The 12,001-nt window shown below is 43.1% G+C and overlaps 1 protein-coding gene across 2 annotated transcripts in view; it reads left to right on the forward strand.

Annotated features, from left to right (window-relative positions):
* The window catches only part of cdk18 (cyclin dependent kinase 18), a 75,709-nt gene extending 64,015 nt beyond the window's left edge, over positions 1-11,694 (forward strand). For both annotated transcript variants that reach the window (XM_035796922.2, XM_052473481.1), the window contains 13 exons: positions 484-630; positions 1,089-1,145; positions 3,194-3,308; positions 3,588-3,682; positions 3,804-3,866; positions 4,212-4,335; positions 4,509-4,629; positions 5,493-5,590; positions 6,820-6,925; positions 7,032-7,074; positions 7,165-7,255; positions 7,445-7,522; positions 7,658-11,694. In XM_035796922.2, coding sequence (XP_035652815.1) covers positions 484-630; positions 1,089-1,145; positions 3,194-3,308; positions 3,588-3,682; positions 3,804-3,866; positions 4,212-4,335; positions 4,509-4,629; positions 5,493-5,590; positions 6,820-6,925; positions 7,032-7,074; positions 7,165-7,255; positions 7,445-7,522; positions 7,658-7,692 — 1,173 coding nt within the window. In that variant the 3' untranslated portion in view covers positions 7,693-11,694. The remainder of the gene's footprint in view (positions 1-483; positions 631-1,088; positions 1,146-3,193; positions 3,309-3,587; positions 3,683-3,803; positions 3,867-4,211; positions 4,336-4,508; positions 4,630-5,492; positions 5,591-6,819; positions 6,926-7,031; positions 7,075-7,164; positions 7,256-7,444; positions 7,523-7,657) is intronic.
* Positions 11,695-12,001: the final 307 nt, after the last annotated feature.

Raw genomic sequence — 12,001 nt, forward strand, 5'->3', positions numbered from 1 at the left:
GAGCGAATGTCACAAATGCATATGTTTGTGTATGCACGCACAAACGAGCACACACACACACACCCTGGGGAAATGTACATACACACAAAAACTTTATTTTAGACAGTTCCAGATGTGTATTACAGGGGGAAGGAAGTGTGAGATAGTCACTCACAGGAGAAACTGTGTCAGAGGGTGAGAGACTGGGGGAAATGATTAATTGAACAGAGGTTTGATTAATCTCGGCCTATATTCAAACAGGTCTCCATTCATACAGAATAGACTCACAGAGAGAAGATGACATTCTCAAACCAATAGTTGTCTAATCATCCCTAGCTTTAAATAGCCACAATCCCTCCTCACCTCTGGCAATGAACATTCTGGTGCAATGTGTCATTGACAATATGAGAATATTGCCCATTTATGATGGTATGTATATTGACGAATACTGATTGATTATGTGTGAGTGTTGCATATTGATGACGGATTATTGATTGTCTGCAGGATGTGAGTAAGCGTATGTCTCTGCCCATGGACATCCGCCTTCCTCCGGAGTTCCTCAAGAAGCTGCAGATGGAGAGAGAGATGGAGAGTGAGAACAACTCTCCTCCCTGCAAACCCCTCAGCCGCATGTCTCGACGGGCTTCACTGGTTAGTACCCCATACCTCGTACCTCTACTGTATACCTCATACTCCTATACCCTAAATCAAACCCCTCAAACGCATGTCCCTACGGGCTTCACTGTTCAGTATCACATACCTGTACCACTATATACCATAATACACCCATACCCCAATACACTAAATCAAACCACTCAGACGCATGTCCCTACGGGCATCACTGGTCAGTATCCTGTACACCCCCCTATACCCCAATAGCCTAATATACCCATACCACAACACCCAGTAGGCTACCGCCTATACCCAATATCACAGTATCCCAATACCATGATCCCTAAATCATATGGTCATAACCATAAATATATCCCTTTACCATCCATAACACTACAGCACAGTTACCCTACACATAACTAACCAATATCCCAATACTGTAATAATACCCTATTGCCCTAACCATAGTAGGCTACCTAATGTGTTTTTCCATGCAGTCTGACATTGGCTTTGGAAAGCTGGAGACGTACGTGAAACTGGGCAAACTGGGAGAGGTAAGTGTGTGTCGCTATGGTCACGCTCTTTCAGCTGCAGTTCAAGCCACACATCCAACTGATGGAATAGGTGCAGGATACAGAGAATAACATGTGAAAATAAAGGAGAAACTTGAAAGTAAAGGTGTGTGGGTGTTATCAGCGTGTGGGTGTTATCAGCGTGTGGGTGTTATCAGCGTGTGGGTATTATCAGCGTGTGGGTATTATCAGCGTGTGGGTATTATCAGCGTGTGGGTGTTATCAGCGTGTGGGTGTTATCAGCGTGTGGGTGTTATCAGCGTGTGGGTGTTATCAGCGTGTGGGTGTTATCAGCGTGTGGGTATTATCAGCGTGTGGGTGTTATCAGCGTGTGGGTGTTATCAGCGTGTGGGTGTTATCAGCGTGTGGGTGTTATCAGCGTGTGGGTGTTATCAGCGTGTGGGTGTTATCAGCGTGTGAGTGTTATCAGCGTGTGGGTATTATCAGCGTGTGGGTGTTATCAGCGTGTGGGTGTTATCAGCGTGTGGGTGTTATCAGCGTGTGGGTGTTATCAGCGTGTGGGTGTTATCAGCGTGTGGGTGTTATCAGCGTGTGGGTGTTATCAGCGTGTGGGTGTTATCAGCGTGTGGGTGTTATCAGCGTGTGGGTGTTATCAGCGTGTGGGTGTTATCAGCGTGTGGGTGTTATCAGCGTGTGGGTGTTATCAGCGTGTGGGTGTTATCAGCGTGTGGGTGTTATCAGCGTGTGGGTGTTATCAGCGTGTGGGTGTTATCAGCGTGTGGGTGTTATCAGCGTGTGGGTATTATCAGCGTGTGGGTGTTATCAGCGTGTGGGTATTATCAGCGTGTGGGTGTTATCAGCGTGTGGGTATTATCAGCGTGTGGGTGTTATCAGCGTGTGGGTGTTATCAGCGTGTGGGTGTTATCAGCGTGTGGGTATTATCAGCGTGTGGGTGTTATCAGCGTGTGGGTGTTATCAGCGTGTGGGTATGATCAGCGTGTGGGTGTTATCAGCGTGTGGGTGTTATCAGCGTGTGGGTGTTATCCGCGTGTGGGTATTATCAGCGTGTGGGTGTTATCAGCGTGTGGGTATTATCAGCGTGTGGGTGTTATCAGCGTGTGGGTATTATCAGCGTGTGGGTGGTATCAGCACGTGGGTGTTATCAGCGTGTGGGTGTTATCAGCGTGTGGGTGTTATCAGCGTGTGGGTATTATCAGCGTGTGGGTGTTATCAGCGTGTGGGTGTTATCAGCGTGTGGGTATTATCAGCGTGTGGGTATTATCAGCGTGTGGGTGTTATCAGCGTGTGGGTGTTATCAGCGTGTGGGTGTTATCAGCGTGTGGGTGTTATCAGCGTGTGGGTATTATCAGCGTGTGGGTGTTATCAGCGTGTGGGTGTTATCAGCGTGTGGGTGTTATCAGCGTGTGGGTGTTATCAGCGTGTGGGTGTTATCAGAGTGTGGGTGTTATCAGCGTGTGGGTGTTATCAGCGTGTGGGTATTATCAGCGTGTGGGTGTTATCAGCGTGTGGGTATTCACCTTCCCTTTTACCTCAAGTGAGTCAACACATTCTCTGGGGTCATACTGGGTTTCACCAATCTACAATAGCTGGATAGGTGTAAGCAATCCCCCTACTTAGTTTTCTTCATATGTCTTACACCTATTCAGTCCTGCCAGATCTGTGAAGGGGAGTGAACATGGGCCGCATCAGGGTGGGAGCAGTGTTCTGGAATGTATTGCAGTCTAGGTCATCTCAAACCAGAGGGGGGAGTTAAAACATGTGTTTACAGTAAACTAACAGAACCAATGAATGGCCAACCATGACTGCTCCTCCACATAACAATGTGGTCCTCTTTATATACCTTACATCCTGCCATGAAACAAGTCATTGTTTCAAGAGAGACAGCAATGACATAAAGCTGCCTGGTAGCAAAATGAACCTTATTCTTAATAGGTTATGGTTAGGGGTAAGGTTATGGGATAGGGTTAGACTCAGTAGTTAAAGGGGTCAGGGTTAGACATTTGGCATTGACTATTCCTTCCTGTTTCCTATTTCCTGATCCCGTGTAGGGGACGTATGCCACCGTTTTTAAGGGTCGGAGCAAACTGACAGAGAACCTGGTGGCGCTGAAAGAGATTAGGCTAGAGCATGAGGAGGGTGCGCCCTGTACAGCTATCAGAGAAGGTAACACACAGCACCCTATACAACCATCAAACCTCTCTCCGAACCTCTGCTCACCCCTCATCACACCACACATACCCACAAACGTGTTTCAACAGGGCTGAGATTTACTACTGTAGCTCATTTTCTCTCTGCCAACAAGAAGTGTGAACAGTTTGTGTCATGAACAGTGCTTGTGCCCATAGAAATGGATGTGACGCCACCCAGTGGAGCTCAAATGTAATTACCATGTCATCCATGCAGCCAGAGGTACATCCAACCATTTTCTCTGTCTCTCTGCAGTGTCTCTACTGAAGAACCTAAAACACGCCAACATTGTCACACTGCATGACATCATACACACAGAACGCTCCCTCACTCTTGTCTTTGAGTACCTGGTGAGTAGTTCAAACATATTTCAAATACTTTGAGCAGTTTAATAATCAGTATCTTTTTTTTTTTTTTTTACATAGCTTCATGTTCTTAAATAGTGTGTGTGTTTGTCGGTGTGTCTCTCAGGACAGTGATCTGAAACAGTACCTGGACAACTGTGGAAACCTGATGAGCATGAACAACGTCAAGGTTAGTCCCCAGAGCAATAGAGAGTTTGGCCACCTTTTAGAAACAGACGCCATGTAGTTGCCAATGAGCAGTCCATTTATCCATTCATGACAAGAATTTGGATTCTAATTTTAGAAGTTCAGTAACATTCCGTAGCATTGTTTAAAATTAAGAAAAATTCCAGGAATTGCTATTGGTCAATACTTCTCATGGGGAGCTAACATGGCTGCCGTGTGGAATTATTTGATTGTATTGTATCATGTAAATGCATCATAAAGCAGAAACCTCAATGTCCTAACTCTAAATATATGGTTATTGTCACCCCTACTGAAAACAGTACATCATATTCTCTTCTTCTATCTGTAGATCTTTATGTTCCAGTTGTTACGTGGTCTGTCCTACTGCCATAAGAGGAAGATCCTTCACAGAGACCTCAAACCTCAGAACCTGCTCATCAACGACAAGGGAGAGCTCAAACTAGCTGACTTTGGTATGACATGCACACACGCACAGACATACAGATAGTCTCCCCATACAGATAGATACACAGACATTGGTAACTTAGCAACCTTTTCAACACCCATTCGGCATGTAGATGACCAGATCAGTAGATAACGTTCCCTCTCGGAGATCCAGCTCATGACTGTTTGTTTGATTGGTCAGGTCTGGCACGGGCCAAGTCTGTCCCCACTAAGACCTACTCCAACGAGGTGGTGACTCTATGGTACCGCCCCCCTGAAGTACTTCTGGGTACCACAGAGTACTCTACACCCATCGACATGTGGTGAGTAGTACACTACACAGGTACACACAAAAATGCACACACACACACAGACCTCCATTCTGACTCGGAGAGACAGAATCCTTTCAGAAAACCTCTACATGTCTGTCACGTTGATTAACCTTCATTAACAACAATGGAAACCTAAATGAGAGAAACCATGTTTTGATCAGATGTCTTGTCCACACTATACATGATCACAGCAACATAGCTAAGCTGTTCCTTCACTTAACTCGCATATAAGCCATCACTCCTGATATGAGTAATCACCATGGTGATCATTTCTGCATCACATGAATTTACCTTGAATCTTCAAATGCTGTTATCCAGCAACACAATACAGCAACGTTCAACTAATTCACAACACATTATTTTCATCAGTGGATGGGTCTCCATCAGAGCAGAGGACATCATTGTACTCTCTTACACCTTGGCTTGTACATAGGCCTGCTTTTAGATGTGTGTGTGTCTCTGTTCTACTGACGAATCTCCTGCTCTGTGTCAAATCAAATCAACTTTTATTTGTCACATACTTTGTAAACAACAGGTGTAGACTAACAGTGAAATATTTGTGTGTGGTGTGTGTACATAGTGGTCTAGACCATGTGATGTGAGTCCATCAGTGTGAGTGTGTGTGCGGCTCCAGGGGTTTGTTATTTCCATACACACTGTGAAGCATTACCACCTCCCTTCAGGCATTAGTCTCCAAAGATCACTTTGGACATGTTCCAGAACATCAAAACTGTGATGTATCATGGGTCAATTGTGAATGACTGACTGATCTACAAATAATCTGCTATGTCAAACGCACCCTTTACTTTCCATTTCAATCCTCTGTGTCTGTGCTTCCTGTGTATGTGTTAAAGGGGCGTGGGCTGTATTCTATTTGAGATGGCGACAGGTCGTCCCATGTTCCCTGGCTCCTCAGTGAAAGAGGAGCTGCACTTAGTCTTCAGAATCATTGGTAATTCTAAACTTTCATTTATACCACTGGGCAATTGTGCTGGTAACTACCGTAATTTCCCGGACTATAAACTGCTTCTTTATTCCCACACTTTGAACCTCGCGGTTTATACAATGACGCGGCTAATTTATGGATTTTTCCCGCTTTCACAAGATTCATGCCGCCAAAAAACTGAGCACCGTCACATAATGTGACGTAAATCGAGCGTGCTCAAACTTCCCATCATTCTGATTACGGTAGTAATTTTGTCACCCTCATCATGGCAAAGAAACGGAGAAATGCATATGATGCAGCTTTCAAGTTGAAGGCGATAAATCTGGCTGTTGGAAAAGGAAATAGAGCTGCTGCATGGGAGCTTGGACTTAATGAGTCGATGATAAGATGTTGGAAACAGCAGTGTAAGGAACTGACTCAGTGCAGAAAGACAACAAAAGCTTTCAGAGGGAAGAAAAGCAGATGGCCCAAAGTATTTGCAGCCACTCGACATCAGTGTAAATCGTGCATTTAACGTGGCGCTCCTTGTTCAGTGGGAGGCTTGGATGACAAGTGGGGAGAAATCCTTCACTAAAACGAGCCGCAGGCGAAGAGCATCTTATGGTCAAGTCTGCCAGTGGGTCCTGACAGCGTGGAGCATTGTCAAAAAATCCACTATCATCAACGTCTTTCGAAAGGCTGGACTGCTGTGTGTTGAAGGGGCAGCATGAGTTCAGCGGGGTATTTGCCTCCGGATGAAAGTGACGAGAGCGACAATGAAAACGATCCAACATAGGATGAAGCAATTCTGAGGCTATTCAACTCCGACACCGAAGGAGATGACTTCAGTGGTTTCAGTGCACAGGAGGAGGAAGATAGTGACCAATGACTTTCTTGGTAGGCTACTGTTTTAATTTTTGTTACAAGCCGTGTTTCGTTAAAGCCTATTTATTTTTGTTACAAGCCGTGTTTCGTTAAAGCCTATTTATTTTTGTTACAAGCCGTGTTTCGTTTAAAGGCTGTGTAAAGTTCATTTGTTTCAATGTACCGGTAGGCACCTGCGGCTTATAGACATGTGCGGCTTATTTATGTACAAAATACATATTTTTTAATAATTCAGTGGGTGCGGTTTATATTCAGGTGCGCTTAATAGTCCAGCAATTACGGTAGATTCAAAGACATACAGACAACCCCCCCATACAGACATAGGTTCATGTAAATGCTTCATATTCTTTCTCTCTCTCGCTCTCTCTCAGGTACCCCAAAAGAAGACAGCTGGCCAGGTATCTCCAATAATGATGAGTTCAGATCCTACATGTTCCCCGAGTACAGACCTCAGCCACTCATCAACCATGTGCCTAGGTAACACAACCACAGCATTACCGCAATAAGACCACTCACCAACCACTAGCTCAGGTAACACAAACCACAACCCAGTAACATAACCAGAATCTACTGTCCTCTCCAGGCTGGACACTGAGGGGATTGACATGCTAACTGCTTTACTCCTGGTAAGAAAAACACTTACACCAACCTGTAACCAATAGTGTTCAATACCAAACCTTTATTCTGGCGTTGTGTGCATGTCCGTGTTATTTCAGTATGACACTAGGACCAGAGTCTCAGCTGAAGCATCTCTTAGACACCCCTACTTCCTCACCCTGGGAGAGAACATCCACAGCCTCGCAGACAGTAAGAAATCACATTAAATGTATTTGACTTCAATCATGTGGTGAGAATGATGTATTAAGTTGCAATTTATGTTTTGTGCCTCATGCTCTCTCTATCTCACTCCCTCCCTCTCACCTCTCTCCTCTCTCTATCTTACTCCCTCCCTCTCACTTTCTCTCTCTCACCTCTCTCTATCTCACCTCTCTCTAGCCTCCTCTGTGTTTTCTCTCAGAGAAATTAAACTACAGAAAGACCCAGGCCACCGCAGCTCACTGTTCCAGCCTCCAGGTACAATACAGTACAACAAATACAGTACTACTCCCATAAACCATCACAATAACACAAATAACAACTACTGCAAATAAACCATGAAACATGTTCAGTTTATTCATGTGATCCTCCTGTTCTCTTTACCAAACCCAGGTCGGGGGAAGAACAGAAGGCAGAGCATATTCTAAAGGACGACCAGCCGATGGAGTGCAGACAGGGCGAGAGATACCCTCAAGGAGGAATCGGCTTTGAAGACAAACACTCCAATCCCTCATACAAACAGAAATACAAATGCAAACACAAACATCCAGGTCACATCAGTCTAACCTAAAAGGTATTTCCTGGTTAAATAAAGGTTCAAGTTCAATTTACACACACACACATCTAATCCTCTCCCTCCCCACAACAGAGGATGGATACAGACAGGGTTTCTGAGAATAAACTAGCACTACACCTCAAACGTCTTGGAGCCGAGTTCCCTCTATATGAGCATTCTACTGTCATGATTCTGAGACTGACCAGGAAATATCTCCCATTCTCCCACCCAATCCCCTTCCTACTCAGCCCCCTGCAGACACCCAAGCTAACCAATCACTCTGCATGTTTCAATGATCTCCACTTCTCCCTTTCCCTTCCTCCTCTCCTTCTGTTCATGTCCCCTTGTAATAAAATAACACAGAGTTAGCACCTTGCAACACAACCACCATCTGAGACCAAAACTCTAAATCCAAACTAAATCTGAATGGTTGTGCAAACCTGCCTCTACATAACCACCCCTTGATTTCACCTAGTGGGGATTTCATTCAAAACAGTATTACAGTTTTTGAAATGGCCTTAGTAAAATGTGCTTGAGATTTCTTTCTTCAAAATATGATATAAAGAAACCTATGGGCATTTGCTTTGCATTAGTGAATAACACACGTTTAGTGTTCGTATCACTGAGTCTCCTATTTGCACAAGCCTGAAATCACCTCTGAAGAGTGTTCCTGGACTGGCTCTATATTAAGATGAAGAAGGATTAGACAAAGACCATTACATAATGAACCCGGAATTGCAAATTGAAACTGACTATTCCAATTGGTTTATTCACTTCCATTCACTGGAGCACAAATCTGATCTCCCCACTTCTCTCTGAAGTGTGCAGTTGTTTCCTCCCCCTGTGAAATGGGCTTGGGAATTCCAATTGGCTCCCAGAGCAGGTATAGGATACTCCCTAAATAATCTGGACATCACTGTCTAATCTGTCTCCATTTTATGCTTGGACCGAGCCTCTCTTCTAACATAGTCTCCCCTTACCTCTCGCCTAACCTCCTCTCACCTACCTCTCTCCTAACCTAGGGTGCATCTAGTCTTGAGGGGGTTCCTCTTCTCCTCTCATTCATCTAAACTGTTATAAAAAAAGACAGGGTCACTGAAAAGCAACTTGGGGTAAGCTAGGATTCAATCTGTTTACACCTCTGTGTGTCCAGCAAATGTACAGTGCCCTGCGAAAGTATCCGGCCCCCTTGAACTTTGCGACCTTTTGCCACATTTCAGGCTTCAAACATAAAGATATAAAACTGTATTTTTTTGTGAAGAATCAACAACAAGTGGGACACAATCATGAAGTGGAACGACATTTATTGGATATTTCAAACTTTTTTAACAAATCAAAAACTGAAAAATTGGGCGTGCAAAATTATTCAGCCCCTTTACTTTCAGTGCAGCAAACTCTCTCCAGAAGTTCAGTGAGGATCTCTGAATGATCCAATGTTGACCTGAATGACTAATGATGATAAATACAATCCACCTGTGTGTAATCAAGTCTCCGTATAAATGCACCTGCACTGTGATAGTCTCAGAGGTCTGTTAAAAGCGCAGAGAGCATCATGAAGAACAAGGAACACACCAGGCAGGTCCGAGATACTGTTGTGAAGAAGTTTCAAGCCGGATTTGGATACAAAAATATTTCCCAAGCTTTAAACATCCCAAGGAGCACTGTGCAAGCGATAATATTGAAATGGAAGGAGTATCAGACCACTGCAAATCTACCAAGACCTGGCCATCCCTCTAAACTTTCAGCTCATACAAGGAGAAGACTGATCAGAGATGCAGCCAAGAGGCCCATGACCACTCTGGATGAACTGCAGAGATCTACAGCTGAGGTGGGAGACTCTGTCCATAGGACAACAATCAGTCGTATATTGCACAAATCTGGCCTTTATGGAAGAGTGGCAAGAAGAAAGCCATTTCTTAAAGATATGCATAAACAGTGTTGTTTAAAGTTTGCCACAAGCCACCTGGGAGACACACCAAACATGTGGAAGAAGGTACTCTGGTCAGATGAAAACAAAATTGAACTTTTTGGCAACAATGCAAAACATTATGTTTGGCGTAAAAGCAACACAGCTCATCACCCTGAACACTCCTTTCCCACTGTCAAACATGGTGGTGGCAGCATCATGGTTTGGGACTGCTTTTTTTCAGCAGGGACATGGAAGATGGTTAAAATTGATGGGAAGATGGATGGAGCCAAATACAGGACCATTCTGGAAGAAAACCTGATGGAGTCTGCAAAAGACCTGAGACTGGGACAGAGATTTGTCTTCCAACAAGACAATGATCCAAAACATAAAGCAAAATCTACAATGGAATGGTTCAAAAATAAACATATCCAGGTGTTAGAATGGCCAAGTCAAAGTCCAGACCTGAATCCAATCGAGAATCTGTGGAAAGAACTGAAAACTGCTGTTCACAAATGCTCTCCATCCAACCTCACTGAGCTCGAGTTGTTTTGCAAGGAGGAATGGGAAAACATTTCAGTCTCTCAATGTGCAAAACTGATAGAGACATACCCCAAGCGACTTACAGCTGTAATCGCAGCAAAAGGTGGCGCTACAAAGTATTAACTTAAGGGGGCTGAATAATTTTGCACGCCCAATTTTTCAGTTTTTGATTTGTTAAAAAAGTTTGAAATATCCAATAAATGTCGTTCCACTTCATGATTGTGTCCCACTTGTTGATTCTTCACAAAAAAATACAGTTTTATATATTTATGTTTGAAGCCTGAAATGTGGCAAAAGGTTGCAAAGTTCAAGGGGGCCGAATACTTTCGCAAGGCACTGTATATCTGATGAAAGAAAGGGAACAAGGAGAGGGAGCCACTATAGACTACTCAGATGCAGTTCTCTCTACCCCACACTGGAGACAACGCCAATAATCTTCTAGAGATAACTTTCCTTGCCTCCTTTACTTCCTCACCACCTAACTGAAAAAACGAACAGGTAAAAGCAATATGGTGGACACTTCTCCAGTCCTATCAGTGGCCATGAAGGGAATAAGGTAAGGATGGGAAGCCAAAAGCATTGGGACCCACTGGGAGAGATGGCGATCTGTGTATTACACTTTAAAACTTCCCCTCTGTTTATTTTAGCAACCTCTGGGGCAGAAGTATTAGCCTACTGTATATGTTTTGCTGTGGTAAATAAAGATATTTTAAATACTGTACTGTAATGAAAATAAATCATATATATGTACCTTAAAGGCCCAGTGCAGTCAAATGTGATATTCCTGTGTTTTATGTATATTTCCACACTGAGGTTTGAGTAATACTGTGAAAATTATGATAATGCCCTTTTAGTGTAAGCGCTGTTTGAAAATACCACCTGTTTACTGCCAGGTGGTACATTAGTTAATAGTCAAATAAGAGAGTTCCAAACCTCTCTGGCAATAACAGCTAGTTTTCAGTTTCCCCTCAATCAGACCACTCCCATATAGTCTTAGCTTCTTAGCGAAGAGCAATTTCTAATTTTGCTATCTGGTTATTTAGATATTAGTTACTTTTTGACAATTTGAATAGACAGCAATCCCGGTAAGGTACTTAATTGTAACCCAGAAATGACTTGATGTCTGATAAAAACATCTGCATTGGACCTTTAAGAGATGTTTTTCTTCTTTCTCAGTGAATTTTATGCCAGATGATACAAGTGATGACTGTATTAAATGACTGTAGATGATGTCTAAATGTTTTATAAAAGATAAAGTATATTTAGATTTTGTATAAAATGTGATATTCAATATTTTGTGTGATTTATCTACAGCACTATTATTAAAACAAGAGAAACTGAATGTATTGTGACTGCCAAGAAGCCAAAAGTGATCAAATAATAAATAACTGATAAATTAATAAATTATATAATTCTGTAGCACAATGACCGTCTCTGATTCAGTACTTATACACAATACGGTCTATGACTGAGCGTCTTCAATCATGACGGAAAATAAATAGAAAGCAAGATAGTGTAGTGTTCAATAGGTGTCACAATTCCAAATATACAATTTCATACTAATTTGGACATTTAATCATCCATATTTCGTCACTCATGATCTACTTTAAGATATTGACCATAACCTATTAAGATCATGAATCTCGTGGTCATAATGCGATTGAGGAAAACCAACAGGAGTCGCAACAGACCATAGTCAATGGACAAACCCAGCACGCTTAAAACTATTCCA

Source organism: Oncorhynchus keta, chromosome 21 (assembly GCF_023373465.1).
Source record: "Oncorhynchus keta strain PuntledgeMale-10-30-2019 chromosome 21, Oket_V2, whole genome shotgun sequence".
NCBI lineage: Eukaryota > Metazoa > Chordata > Actinopteri > Salmoniformes > Salmonidae > Oncorhynchus > Oncorhynchus keta.